Consider the following 15,805-nt stretch of genomic DNA (forward strand, 5'->3'; position numbering starts at 1 on the left):
ACGAACCCGTGTCCCCTGCATCGGCAGGCGGACTCTCAACCACTGCACCACCAGGGAAGCCCGCTGGGATTTTTTTAAAAAGAGACAATCAGGAATTTTGACATTCTAAGCAACCACTCTGCATTTCTATAGGAGACTCACTACCCTTCCCTGGCATCAGTACACACTAGATGATTCTGGCATTTTCTCCTAAACAAGGAAATGCCTCTTCTAGAAGGTATTTCAGATATGGTAGGACACCCTGCCCCCCCTTCCCTTAACTCCTTCACAAGCATCAGGGAACATCTAGACATCAGCAAGGCAGCTCCAACAGGGCCGTCAGATTGTCTGGAGTTTCCCTGTAGTTCTTCTTTCCCCCCCACTTGGGCTCAGGATTTGAGAACCAGGCCCACTGGCCACAGTGTGCTGGACACGACTCTCTATTTCTGACCGTGGCTATGACAGGGAGACCCAGCCAATGGGCCAGGGAAGTTGGAGGACCAGATGATGCTGACAATCTGGGGCGGGGAGAGAGAGTATAACTTATGGGCAAAGGGAAGTGCTACCCGCTTCAGGGGTCCCAGAAATTTCCCCTTGGGGCAACAAGATGGTGGGCAGTAGCAGGCGGTGGTTAAAAGCACAGGGTGTCATGGCAGATCGACCTGTATTTGACTGCCAGCTCTGGTCAGATGACCTTCAGCAAATCTGAGCACCAGCTTTCTATTACATAAAATAGCAACATGAATAGCATGTAAACATCATGGAGTGGCTGTTGTGAGTCTTAAATGAGACCATACATGGAAAGAGGTTAGCATAATGCCTGGCACGAGAGAAGTACTTAATAAAAATAGCTATTAATACTATTCTACTTTTCCATCATGGACCAATAAACCAATTACTTTACAGGAAAAGGGCAGAGAATATTTCATTTCAGTGGACACAGGTAAATGCTTAAGCTGGTGCATAAAAGAGAAAGTCTAAAAGCTAACGAAGTGGCATCATAATAATGCTGGAAAGAACAGGGCAGAGAACAGGCAGCAGGGGAGAGTGAATGGTAAAGGCAGGAAGGAATCCCAGAGAGGCAGGTGCAGTTCAATTCTAGACAAAGTTCTTGGTCTAGCAGAATGTTCATGAGGTCCTAAATGACCACACTGCAAATAAAAATTACACAAAGGATAAACTGCGGTAATTTTGGAGATGAGTAGGGAGGTGCATATAAGAATAGGAGAAATGGACAGAAAATGTCACCTTCTGAAAAGAAAACTGGCAAAAATCAATCAAATTAACCATCTTTGATGCCTGCCTTTTTTCTTTTTTTCTTCCATATTCAAGTGTGGCTATCTAGTATACAGCATACAACATGACTGCAAAATGTATGGGAAGAGGTCATCACAGATCAATCACAGCCAATAGACTAGTTATAAGGCAAAAAATAAATGAAACCATCAATTTTAAAAGCAATTTTATGGTGAATATTACCAGTAGGAATAACTAACACAAAAAGAAGCCAATTATGGCTTAAAAGATTCACACAGTAAAAAATTAAATCACCAGGAAAATTTGTTGTAGTAGAAATAATAGTTCTATAAGAAAATTTGGGACTTCCCTGGCGGTCCAGTGGTTGAGACACTGCACTTCCAGTACAGGGGGAGTGGGTTCAATCCCTGGTCGGGGAACTGAGATCCCACATGCTGTGGGATGCAACCAAAAAAAAAAAAAAAAAAGGAAAAAATTGGAAAAAAAAAAGAAAATTCATAATGGCAGCTTTCATAATATTAAAAAAAATCTTAGTTATAAATTTTACACAGGAAAGAAATCACTCCAGTAAAAATAATTTTGGTACAATAAAAATGGCAGTGAGAAACAACTGGAAATAGTATATTACAATAGAGAAAATTAAGGTCTTAAATTCGCTTAAGAATGTTCTCCTCAGAAAGTATTTTCTTCAACAAAACTCCATCAGTGTTATTAAAATTCCAATGAAAATGTTCTACTCTTAAACATAGAATTAAGATGTCTTTGGGGAGAAAACTAACAAGTCAGATGGGTGGTGAACACATCCTGTTTCCATAGAGCCCTTGCAGGAATTGCACTCTCTGGGACAGTGTAGACCTGAGCTGCTGACAAGGCCAGTGCCTCCGTGGAGGCAGGAAGCTCACTGCCTGCTTCCTAGACGGCTCCTCTAGAGGATACCCAGCCCAAGGACGGCTTTAGAAGGCAATGAAAGATAAACTCCAGTGTTAGAAATGGTGACTGGTTCTGTGTACTACAAGGAAAATTCTTGGATGATGAGAATTTGACCAAAAGAGTATGGGAGAGAGAGAGAAAGAAGAAGAAAGGAGGAGGGAGAGAAAAGGAGAGAAGGTGGGGGAGAAGGGGGAGGAGAGGAAGCGGAGGGAGAGGAGAGGGGGTCAGAGCAGAGGGAAGGGAGGTGCAAACGTGGGCACTGTCCAGCACAGTGGTACTCTAGCCGGCCAGTAAAAGGCTCAGAGTGGAGACAATAATTCTTCAGATTCTGCCATAGCACAGGTGCATTTTTTAAAGGCCACCTGGCTTCCTTTAATCTGATTCCATCCTCACCAAGCAGCCATTAGATCACTTATTTGGTGTCGGGGTTACTGTGACACAGGGAGAGAGTTTCCTCAATAACTAGCCTTGCTTTTGGAGCCCAATAGGCGGAGTGCATATTTCAGCTCACAGTTGCCGTCCCTGTCTTGGCAACCTCAGGATGGGAAGAGATGCACACGGAACAGAAGGAAGGAGGGAGACCCGCCTCTTTCCCCTATTTTGATCCCTGGAAAGGTCTGTCCCTAATTGAGATGAAATGCTTGGAGCCCGTGAATGTGGTATCGTAATTTTTCTAAGCCCAAATCAGTCGCTTAGTATCTGATCGTCCCTGAGTGAACTGAAAGAACTGAGTTTCCAAAACTAAAAAGTTTCCAAGCAGGACTCCAATGACCCCAGCAGGACCTCCCTGGACTCCTGTTGGCATTCTTGGCTGTCTTTTTAGCTGCAACATGAGTTATTGGGAAGGCTCTTTCAGAAGAAAGAAGTGTAAGGCGTTTCCAGAGACTTGGAACAGACTCTGAGACACACAGCCTCCTCTTCACCACCCACTCCTCTCCAGAAATCTGAAGACAGGGTAGTTGGTCAGATGCTTGGCAAATCTTCAATCAGCTCCTCAGATGGCTGGTTTCAAGTGGCTATTCTGGGCTTCTACATGCAGAGACATACAATGGATAATTGGAATCAATAGCTCTAATAATAAAAAGTTTCCAAATTGCATTTTTCATTTTTCCTTCTTTAGAGAGCATGAAATAAATGTGCTAAGATTTCACGGAAACATCATCTTATTTTCCACAGCCAAGTGATATACGGGAGAACTCCTTATAAAGCATTAGACCAGCTCTGCTGTTTATTTCCATCACAAATCGGGTTGCTTTTTATGAGAATCTGTGTTTATAGAAGGTAAAGAGAGAACCAAGTGGGAAAAGAGGAGAATTTTTCTTAAAAATTTCTACGATTTACTGAGCTAATCCTGACAAGAACCGCACAGGCTCTGGGTCCTTATTCCCATGTTGAAGTTGAGAACATGGTGGGATGAGGTTTAGGAAGTGGACAACTAGCCCGAAGTCCCCCAACCAGAGGACAGGAGAGCCTTCTTCCTTCTCCTCCATCCTCCTCCTCTCTCCTTTCCTCTCTTCCTCCTTTTTATTTTTGACAGCTTTATTGTGGTATAAATTACATTACATAACAGTTATCCATTGTAAGTGCACCATACAATGATTTTAGTAAATGTATTAGATTATGCAACCATCACCACAATCCATTTTACACCATTTTCATCCCTCCAACAAGTTCTCTCACATCCATGTGTGGTCAGCCCTCAGTCCTATCCCCAGCCTGGGCAATCCCTGATTTGCTCTCTTTTCTGAAAGTTTGCCCTTTCTGGACATTTCATATAAATGGAACCACACAATATTTAGTCTTCTGATTTGGCTTCTTTCAACCTGTGTAAACACTTTGCTCCATTTTACTGCTTAATAGTATTCCACTGTGTGGACTGACCACATATTGTACATCAGTTCACCCACCGATGGACATTTCGGCTGTTTCCAGTTTTTGGTTATTAGGTATAATGCACATACAAGCACATGTATTTTCATTTCTCTTGGATATATACGTAGGCGTGGAATTGCTGGGTCATATGGTAACTTTAACTTCTTGAGGACTTTTGAGGAAGTGTTTTCCAAAGTGGCTGCACCATTTTACATTCCCACCTGTAATGCATGAGGGTTCCAATTTCTCCACATCCTCATCAACACTGTCAGTCTTTCTGGTTGGAGCCATTTTAGTGGGTGTCAAGTGGTACTGCACTATGGTTTTGATTTGCATTTCCCTAATAACTAATGATGTTGAGCATCTTTTCATGTGCTTATTGGCCATTCATATATATTCTTTGAAAAAATGTTCAATTCTTTACCCATCTTTTAATTGGGTTGTTTGTCTTATTATTGACTTGTAAGAGATCTTAATATGTTCCAGACACAAGTACGAAATATTTTACCAGATATTCGATTTGTGAATATTTTCTCCCAGTCTGTGGTTTGTCTTTTCATTTTCTTAAATGGTATCTTTTGAAGCGCAAAAGTTTTTAATTTGATGAAATTCAATTTATCATCTTTTTCTTTTACAGATCATGTTTTTGGTGTCATATCTAAGAACTCTGCCTAACACAAGGTCATGAAAATTTTCTCTACGTTTCCTTCAGAAGTTTTATCATTTTAGCTCTTATATGTAGGTCTATGCTTCATTTAAAATTTGTGTATGGTGTGAGGTAAGGGTTCAAATTCATCTTTCTAATATGGACAACCAGTTTCTTTACTTGTTATGTGCTTTTTCAGATTTTTTATTTCTTCCTGAGTCGTTTGTTTTGGTAATTGTGGCTTTCTAAGAATTTGTTCATTTATCTAAGTTGTCTAATTTGTAGCATAAAGTTAAAATCCTTTAAATTTCTGTAAGGTTGATGGTGATGCCCCCGCTTTCATTCCCGATTTTGGTAATTCACATCTTCTCTCTTCTTCTCTGTCTTGTTTTGGAGTGGAGGGTCAGGGGAGTATAGTTACAGGTTTGTCAATTTTGTTGATCTTCTCTAAGGACTAACTTTTGGGCTCACTGATATTCTCTGTTGTTTTCCGTATTCTATTTCATTGATTTCCACTGTCATCTTTAATATTTCCTTACTCCTACTTGCTTCGAGTTCAGCTTGCTCTTCTTTTTCCAGTTTCTTAAGGTGAAAGTTTCAGTTTCTGTTTTTTTCCATGCTCCACTCCAAATCAAGTCAGCCCCTCCGACAGGGATGCTGCTGTTTTTCAGGGCTTGTCCTGTCCAGCTAGAACTTCCTCACCTCTGAATGCAGGTTGGCGATTAGAGCAGCCCCAGGACAGAATGCCATAGACTCCCACTGTTCCTACCCAAAGTTCGTCAGTTTTTCATGAATAACCATTCCTCAAATTCCAGAGTCATGAAATGATTGTTTCTGACTATTTTGTCTAGGCTTATCATTGCCTTTCAGGGAAGGATGTGCCAGCCTACTAATTTCTGCCATGCCAAAGCCCTGTCTCTACAGCCCCTTTTCTCTCCTTCACAGGAAACAAAATTTGGTTTTATCCTTTACCCCATCTAGTTCTCTCACAGAATCTGTGTCTCTGGGGGGCGGAGACATGGGGGCAGAGGTTTTTAAAAATTGCTTAAAAATTGAAAAATACTGCTCTGAGGTTATCAACTTTAAGAAAAAAAACAAAAAACTAAACAAAACAAAAAACTTGCACTTCAGTGAATCATTCAACTTCTTCAATGTTAATGATGGAAAGTCTGTGCCTCTTAGAATCTGCATTCATAATAGAGAATTCCAATGGCACTCTTTATTATCCACTTTGTAAGGAAGGCAAAAAAGAGACCCAGTTCCTGATCTTGCTGATCCTGCAGATGCTCCTAGCACTAATAGGGAGGTGGGAGGGAAAATAGGATCACAGCAGGAAAATGCTTAACGGCCAGTGTGGGGAGCTGGGCTGTCTGCACACTGCTTGAGTAGGAGTTTTGAGCTTGTGCCAATTTGACATGGGCATAGACTACGCAGTTTCTATAGGCCCGGTTCTATTCCTTAAAGGAAACTGGGCCTTCAAGAACAAGAACATCCCTAAAGAACAACGGATGAGACCCAGGAGACCTGGGTTGAAGGCTCTGGCTCTGCCACTTTCTCCCATTTAGCTTTCAATTATGAAATAATACCCTGTGTTCAGATCTCAATATGTGGTGTCAAAGAAAGGGACTGTGTCTCCCCACTTCCCTACCTCAGGACACAAGGAAGCTGCAGCCCAGCAGACAACTCACATACACTCCCATCATCCACTCCTTTACTGCTCCCCTCCCAGGTGACAGGGATGAAGGATGGAAGCAGATGCTCAGAGAAGAACATGGCTGTGCTTCAGCACTTGGGGAGGTGGACCAGAGCAGATGGTGCCTATCAAGACCCACACTTGTACCTCTTTATACTGTGGAAAGTGGGGGTCTTTCATCGGAGTGGGCTGTGAAGGGAAGCCCACTGGGAGAGAACTATTTCTGTCAAATGATTTTTCATGCCTAAACTTTATGTTCACACTGAGTCATCACAGCCCCCTGCCAGGCTTGTCAAATTATCACTGTACCACAGCAAAGCTACACATTCACAAAAGCAAACTTTTAAGAGGAAGCTCTCTTTTTAATTAAAAAAAGGACCTTAAGGTTCTTTGTATGAGGGATTAGGATTGGTCTTAATATCTTTAAAATGGATTGCTGTAAATTTTTAATCCTAGGATTTCCAATATCTAAGGAAAAATAAAGCCATTCACCTCAATATATACCAGAAATATACATCTTTGTTATGCCTTAATAAAGGAAATGCTGGATCCTAGGCTGGATAAATAGGACAGCAGTCTAAGATGTAACATTTCCAGGTTTATATCATGGAAACCAGAGTTCAGCTATGATGATAATAAAAGGGAATAAAGCAGCCACCAGGAACTGCAGCTTTCACAACAGAGGCTCCTTCTCAGAGCGGACTCGGACGCTCGGGTTTCAAAGAGCTCGGTGGCAGTGGCCTGCCTGATGGCACCGCCAGCTTGCCTCCAGTGCACCGGTGCCTCAGCCTTACCTCCGACCACCTTCCATCCCACCTCCTACTCAGGTCATCCTCAGGCCAAGTGAATGAAAACTTCGGGACTCCTCCCCGGGGACTTGGCACTGTCCAGCGCCCAGCCCCTCCTGCACGGGCTCCTCGTCTGTCCTCCCGCACTGGGGCTGAGCACAGGTGGGCAGTGACCAGAGGCTAAGGGCGGACCTTCAGGGTTACCTATTTGCCTTTCCAGGTCGGCGGCTTCATCAGGTGTGGCTCGTGGAAGGACGCCAGGGTCGCTGAAGCTCGTGCGCAGCAGGGTCCCCATCACAAAGAAGAACAGAATGCCACCGACCACGGGGATGGCAGGGGTGATTTTCACTGCTAGATATGGACAGCTGCCAGCAGGTTGGGAAGGCAGGAGGGGAGGGGAGAAAGAAAGGAAATGGAAATACAATGTCAGTAATCAACAGTAATCACTCTGTATTTTCCAAGAAACTAACGGCTTTTTTGGAGAAGCAAAATTGATTTCCATTAAAAATTCATCTGTGTTTTAAGCATTTACATTTGGGGAGGTCTGCAATTCTCTCTTGTGGACAATTTAACCCCCCTTCTCAGCTACAGTAATCCTTTGCTCCCACCGTGGTACTCAGGAAAGACATTGGCAGAAAAATTAAAATAATCCTGCTTGTACAATCAATGTAAGATGCACAGAGCTTGCACCCTTTGTACTGTAAACACAGCACATGATTTATGTGATTCTCCACCCATCCCTGGAATTGCATAACACAGGACGACACCAGCTTGGAACTGTCTTCATCACACCCGGCCTTTCCTCCCTGGGTCAAACAACTCAAGGCCCAGAACGCAGAGAACCACAAGCCACCCTCAAAAGGCAAGAAATCATTTTTTCAATATTTTGCAGCTAATCTATCCAAAAGAGGTTAATGAGCTAAGGAAATGTACTTGCAGGCCGTTTCCGAAGAGGATTAAAAGCATTTAGGCAGCTGGAATATAACAGTCTCATGCTCTTCCAGAAGGCATCTGAGCTACCAACGGATGAACACGGTGCATCTCGGTTCTATGAAACCCCTTCACTGTCCTGCAGTGAATGAACTGACACGCAGCAGGGGCTGTGAGGAGTCAGGGAGAGATGCCCTTGGGACAGACTGACATCTATGCCAGCTGGCTCCAGGGATCCAGGAACCAGGTTTAAGCACCACTCTTGTCCACTGTCATTGCTCCCTGACTCTGCAGAGGCGGTGAGAGGCAGAGTGAAAATTAGCTTGGTGCCTGGAGCTGGGTGAGGGATGGCCCTGCAATGACTATGGTCAGTGTTTTGTCATCACATTCAGTAACCTCATGGGCATCGAGGAACACCACACAGAATCATGGAATTGTAACATCCAGAGTGGAAAGCACCTCCCAGATGGTCTGCCTCACCAGGAGATACTCTTCCAGATACTCAAGGCCACACAAAGAGAGGGAGCTGGAGAAGAAAGGGTTGGAAAGCTTTGCTCAAGAGGTGAGCCAGGGGCCTCATTCCCGGGGTGTTGGGGACAGCACCCCACTCCTGTGCAGTACTTGCAGGGAGGTGGCAAGGTCTCTGATGGGATGGCAAGGGGATGCTGGCAAGCATCCAGGCCTCGGGGACCACAGGCCACGGTCCCCTTTGCTGAGACCAACATCAGGCAAGTTAGAGCATCTCGTTTTCGAGCGGCTGGTGACTCAGACAGGTCTATGTGGAGTGGTTACTGTGAATTAAAGACCAAGGGCCTGTCCTGAATCCCCTGCTCTGCAGAAACCAGAGACTTTCCAGCCACTTTAAGAGGATGGAAGAGTAACCCCAAACATGACTAGGTAAGATTTCCCACCAGACAAGTGGACTGCGGTCTCCAAGAGAATCACCTGATTTAGAGACACAAAATATGTGACATTTCTAACTTCTGTTTCATCTTTCCCACACCAGCTCCCCTGCAGAAACAGAACAGAATGAACGACAGAGAGTATCAGATCACACTTGGGCTGGGTTGCCTGTTGTGACTTCTCTTCACAGGATTCATGGGAAACCATAAAAAACGATTAATTGTCTGTCCTGCATCAACGTCCCCGCCCAAACTCCCAGGCACTTAGAGCCTTTTGGAACATCCTCAGAGATTCTCGTAGGAAAGTGAATTTGGCAAAGAGGACAAGAAGATATACAGAGATTTCTGTGGAAAAAAGGAACACAGGAGTGTCTAAGCGGAAGAAATACCCTTTGTGAAAGCATTCACCTTAATCATGGAAAGGACTTATTTAATCCAATGGATTTTGTTGCGTAAAAAAAGAGTCACTGCTTCTCCTAGAGTGTTTTCAGACAAACACTGACATAATTAAAACTCTTTAGTGGGCTTCCAGTTTTCTTAAAAATTTGATTTTATAATTTTAGGTACTGAAAAGCTTCAAATGAAACACTTTCCTGCAACAGAGATCCATTAGTTCTGAAAATTAGAAAGAAAACATTTAAAAGATGGTGCTGCTTGGGGTGCCTCCTGTTTTTGTTTTTGTTTTGCCTTTGGGAGCCCTCCTTTTATTGGGAAATAAATACAGAGTCAAACAAGTGGGCCAGCCCTACAGCCTAACACAGAACTTGCATTTCAACGTGACACACGTAGAGAATAAAAGTCTTGTCAGGAAATGACCATCTTCCCTTTAAAGATTCAGAATAAAGTGACAATCAAAATCCTATTTAATACTGCCCTGAAATGTTCACATGGCTGCATCCCAGCTCTAGGGTACAGTGCAGTGCCAGGGGCTACAGAAATAGATACCTTTTCAAGGCATGTCTATTATGTTAAATGGAGCACGTTTGGACTGTGACATGGAGCTTTTATGAAGAGCTGGAGATAAATATCAGTTGCTACAAGTCTATTGATTAAATCTCTGACTGTGCTATCCATCAAGTTCATATCAAGGAACTCAAACTCCAAAGAACATTAGAAAGTATTTGTGTCATAAACTATGACATTCTCTTTGTTACTCTTACTGTCATATAAAAAGCAACGTGAAATTGTATTAAGCCTTGAAAATGTGCTGTGTACCACAATCAGAAACAAACACAGTCTATGTTAAAGGCACAAAATTGACCGATACTAATAAATTTCAATTTATATAGATTAGCCTTAAAACTTTTTTTTAGTCCAAAAGAATCTACTCTAGGTGGACCTCTTTTTTTTTTTTTTTTTTTTTTTAACAAAATCATTAGGAAAATGATCAATTGTGTAGAGGAGAATTTTTCCAGAACTTAAATTCATAATTCAACAGAAGAATGCCTGTTTGAACAAAGGCAGAGAATACAACAGGCCAACTTTTTCCTCTTTCTCATTATTAATGAGTTTGAATAAGAAACAACTGGAAGAGTTGTTAAGTGGCTGCACCCAGGTCACAGCTGGACAATATTACCTGGAGAGACCAGCCAGTAGGATGTGATCCACCTTGGGTGTTTAGGGGTGGAATTTATTTAGCTCCATTTGGCTTCTCCAAAGATGGATACTTCATTGCTGTTGGAACCCTCCCGTGGAGTTGATTTAGTAGATCTTAGGTTGTGGTGTATTTGTTTTTCCCTTTTGGTTCTGAAATGTAACTTGGTTGACCTCAGAGTTTACCTGCTCACAGCAAGATGTCGTTAATGAGTAAGCCATGTCCTAAACGGTTTGTTGTTGTCCCAAGTGCACTGTATGTAGAGCTACCCACTGCTCCAGGCTGATGGCTCTGGAGGACTCCCACCACCTCCACCGGCCTCTCCCCACCTCCTGCCAAGGATGTCTGCTGCCCTTGCCAATATCTGATATTCAGAATTAGAGATCAACGTCTTTAACTTTTCTGTCCCCTGCCACATTCTCATGGAGGAGACAAGACCCTGTGATTTAAGTTGTTTGCACCTGAGTGTCAATTAATTTATTCAGCCCTAGTCCGGGAAAGGAGGAAGACGAAGAATCTAGTTGATGGGTAAATGCCCTGTGAAAAACTCAGATGGATCCTGACTTTTCTGGTCATGAGATGAAGGTAACAGAAAGTCCTTCAGTCACTTTAAGTGACAGACAGTCTCATTAACTATTCCAAAGTGTAACAATCCCAATTACCAGTGGAAATTTCTAACTTGGTTTTGTGTTAAACCTCCTCCCCCTCCCCAGCTGGCCAAGTGCCGTTTCTGGCCCCTCTGTGGCTGGAGAAGAAAGGACATGGGGGTAGGACGGGGGCCGGGATTTGGAAGCCCTGCTCAAAATTTGGAAGACGCTGATTTGGAAGCTCTGTTACAAGGCGGCTTTGTGTTCTCTGGGTCTACCAGATGTTTAAACCTGTCCCTCTGGAGTCTGAGTCCTTCAGAAGCCCCCTGGAAGCCTAAGGGCGCTGCCCCAGGGGTACCCGTCTCCTCTCTCCCTCTTCTTGGGTAGAGAGGAGACAGCCCTCCTCCCGCCCTAAGGCCCATCCTTCCACCGCACTGGGGCCCCATTCCCCGCCTCTCATGAACCTCAGGAGTACTGCCCTGAATGCCTCGGCTCTCTGCTTCTCACCTGGGGGACAGCAGAACAGCCATCTCAGCCCTCTGCCTGCCCCACTTCAGGTTACCCCAAACACACCGACACATCTCTGTTCCAAAGCCTGCAATGACTCCCTTTCTCCTGCCAAATCAAGTTCAAGCTCCTTCTCTGGCGTCCATACCCCATGGTGCCTAGTCTCCAGTCTCCCCTTCTCATCTCCTGCTCTACCCCCATTTTCACACATACAGGGACAGCAACCCTGACCTCTGGCCTTCCCAGAAAGGCACCTGCCACCCAGCCCTGGTGTCTGGAACACCCTCACCCCTAACTCAGCTTGTTAAAGCTGCCCCAAATTTCAAGTTCGCATAAGGACTTGGTGAAAAGATTTTCTTGGCTCACCCCGAGCTAAAGTGCTGGCTTCTTTTACTAAACCTCTGTAATATTATATATATATATATATATATATATATATATATTTTTTTTTTTTTTTTTTTTTTTTTTTTTTTTTTTGCGATACGCGGGCCTCTCACTGTTGCGGCCTCTCACGTTGCAGAGCACAGGCTCCGGATGCGCAGGCTCAGCGGCCATGGCTCACGGGCCCAGCCGCTCCGCGGCATGTGGGATCTTCCCAGATCCGGGCACAAACCCGTGTCCCCTGCATCGGCAGGCAGACTCTCAACCACTGCGCCACCAGGGAAGCCCCTCCGTAATATTTTTGTTTGCTTCTCTCGATGGTACTTGTGGCTGTTTGTGGACATGCTTCATGAGCCTCACTGGACTGGAAGTCCTGGAGGGTGAGACTGGGCCCTGGTCAGCGTGTGTCCTTCACAGCACCAGGCACAATGCCTCACACAGGGCAGGTATTTGACAAGTACTTGTTGAGCAATTGAATGAATGAGACCTATTCAATGAATTTTACAGTAACACAGAAAAGAGCAGGAAAGTCAAATCAGCCATATTCTCAACATTGACAATGTACCCTGTGTCTAGAACTTGCTTCTCTAACTTCTAAGCTTGCTAGGTCTTGTAACGTCCTTCAAACAGGTGCTAAGGATCTGCCCTGTTCAGGATGCTTCCACCACCGAGAAAAGGTGGGATTGCACACACTGAGTTTAATGTGTGCCACACACTCTAAAGTTCTAGCAGATGAAGCACCGTGTGTTGGTATCACTTTGCGCAATACTAGGTGCTCTGTGACAGTCACCCATCCTACCAGCCTCTGTATTTCAAAGGACAATGTTGAGTTGCTCATTGAAGTCTTGGACATCGCTCTCTATAAAAGCAGCAGAATTCAGGCCCCCAAGCAAACAATAAGATCAGTGCTGCACAGACACCTTCAAACTGCTGCTCAGAAAAAGCCAAGAGCGTCTGCAGTCCTGCTGGTAAAGACAAGGCAATAAGCAGACGTGGCCCACGACGGCGATAACGAGACCTCCGTAAGGAGGCGAGACTGATGGGAAAATCTCAGCTAACCCCCAGCAACTGGCACGACGTAATAGCTGAAGCGCTTCAAGGGGCAAAGAAAATGCTTAGCCCGAGCTCAGACAACTTGAAAACTGCTCCTTCACATTTCTGAGCAACTGCGGATGGGCTCTCCAATTCTGAGTGCCATCTGTGATGAGGAAGACTCCTTCCCCCCAGGGCCTGGATTTGATACAAGATGATGATGCAGCTGCCAAAGACATAAACACCAAATGAAGTCCTCTTTCGGTCTGAAGAACTGTGACCTACATACAAGCCAGGGCCGAGTGGATAATAGGCTACCAGCACCTTAGTCTTCATAAAGCTCAATGGGAAAGTGACAGGAGGAAAAAAGAAGAATCTGAAAGCACACATTTTCATAACATAAAAGAAATGAGCTAATTTAGCACCAGATGCAACAAATGCTATCGTGATGAAAGCCTGTACAGTAATCCCCTTCCTATCATATACATCAGTGAGGTGTTTGTCTTTATATATGATGATTAAATACCTACTACAGACTGTCAACTCACTGTACTTTAGAGGTAAAGAAAGGTCCTTCCGGGTAATCATTAGAAAATGTAGCATTGCCAAAAGATTAGAGGGAATTTTTTCAGTTCTAATAGTAATCTTCTCAAAACTTTAGGAAAAATAATTATTTGTATTTTGATGTTTATACATGAAGGGTGGAACCATTTTCTGGGTGCTATGTTATCTGAGACTATGCAATTAGTGTATTATGTCATTAATTACGACAAAATTATTTTACCATCAAACAGACACTGACATTCCAGAATCAGCACTCTCATTAATTCTGTATTTCTATTTAGAAACTGGCTCGCAGGTTAGAATTTACTCTCAGTAGAACTGATTCCCTGGATGAAAGTCCTGGGGCTAAATTAATATCTTAAACATTTCAGATAGGAAATCTGGATTTCATTATTGGGTAGCTAAGTCTCTCTTTTTCTCTACAGGACATTCTTTGGGAGAAGATTAACTTGACTTGAAAACCAAAACAAAACAAAACAACATTAAGAAGATGTAGCAGAGGCATTAAGACCAAGTGCCCTTTAGAACACAGAGAATCTTTTGCCATTGATAACAGATGTGTAATCCACCTGCCCACAGGCCATGACTGACCCTTTGAAATGTAGGAAGGTGAGCAGAAAGACATAGCAAACATGTAATAGTAATAATATTACATAACAACAACAAAAGTAGAGAATCTTTTCCCATAGCAGAACAATTTGAGTCATCTTTTAATATTTTGCCTGCAAATGGGTATACATAGAAAAAAAATCCCGTTAATTGTAGCTCATGACCTCTGACTACGGCATGACCTATGTTTGACATTTTTGTTCTGTTCTGTACATATGAAAGCATAAACATGAGAATAACCATTCTTTATACATAGAAATGAGGTACGCAATTAAAGTTGATACTGAGGGGGAGTGGCCTTGCTTTATCGATGCCACACTCCGACGAAGGAGGTTTCTATATTTCAGAAATCACAGAGCTCGGCTATTATTTTAAACGTCAGAGTCCTGATTGCCATGCATTTCAATAATAAATAGTTAAGGCAAATGATCATAAAATGAAATAATCTGAGCCAAAGACTCACACGTCTGAAATAATAACAGAGTAGCACTGTGAGAGTAGTAATAAAAATGATCTTTTTCCTTTTCATCTGAGTCACTGTATAATAAATGTATTTTTCATTTATAGGCAGGAACATAAACACCATTACTTTTATGATTTGTTCCTTAATCACATATTTAGAAATAAATGTACCACTACAGGGCAAAGGTAAGCACATTACTTGGAGACAAATAGAGAAAAAAGTGGACTTGGAAATAACATCCACGCACAACCGTGGAACGGGAAAACCAGACGATTTCATAGAGTGCTACCCCCGCCAGACACCCCACAGCAGCGCCCAGTGCTTGAAAAGCCCCTTCTTAGCAATCACACGGAGTGATGAATCTACCAATGTAGAAGGAGGGAGTTTAAATAAATGGACACGGGGACCAAAGGGGAAGAATATAACAAAAGGACACTGGAAGGAAAAGCTCAAACCCAGAGAGAAAGGACGGGGAGAGGAGAACTCCACGTAGGAATGTACGGACCATGAAGAAGACTCACGGTGTCATCAGAGGCTCTGCATTTCATCTTTTCACCAGGCTACGGCTACTTTCTCATAGAGAGCAGTAGCTTTCGGGCTTACAAAGGGAAGAAAGCTGGTGAAGCTCTCCCTACCCAGGAAAGGATGGTAGCTAAGGACTCCGCTTTCTCCCCGCAGGCCTCCTGGCTAGATGTGGTTACAGCAGGGATGTCTGCACACAGCACAGTCTCGCCTGAAGCCTGTGGAGCTCCTATGTGACAAAATCAGTGTCATTATTCTTAATTCAGGGCCTCCCAGACCACCCAGACAGGTCCAGCTATAGACACAGAACCCGGGAAGCTATAGTTTAAAAACACAGGCTTCAAATCACAGTGTGTAAACAGCCTCATTTCCCCATCTACTATTGAGAATGTGCAAGGGTTTGTTAGGGAAAATTGTGGTGTTTCAAACTTTTTTGGCCAAGTGATTTTGAGTTTGACTTAAAATTCCAGAAGGTCCCATTGTAAAGCAATTATACTCCAGTAAAGATGTTAAAATAAAATAAAATAAAATTCCAGGAGGCCAAAGGCT

General features: G+C 43.4%; 1 protein-coding gene across 2 annotated transcripts in view; it reads right to left on the minus strand.

Annotated features, from left to right (window-relative positions):
* Nucleotides 1-15,805, minus strand: part of ZDHHC14 (zDHHC palmitoyltransferase 14) — a 281,866-nt gene that overhangs the window by 106,654 nt on the left and 159,407 nt on the right. For both annotated transcript variants that reach the window (XM_082634320.1, XM_082634319.1), the window contains exon 2: nt 7,370-7,530. In XM_082634320.1, coding sequence (XP_082490446.1) covers nt 7,370-7,530 — 161 coding nt within the window. The remainder of the gene's footprint in view (nt 1-7,369; nt 7,531-15,805) is intronic.

The sequence above is a fragment of the Mesoplodon mirus genome (genome assembly GCF_964341445.2).
Source record: "Mesoplodon mirus genome assembly, chromosome: 10".
Taxonomy (NCBI): Eukaryota; Metazoa; Chordata; class Mammalia; order Artiodactyla; family Ziphiidae; genus Mesoplodon; species Mesoplodon mirus.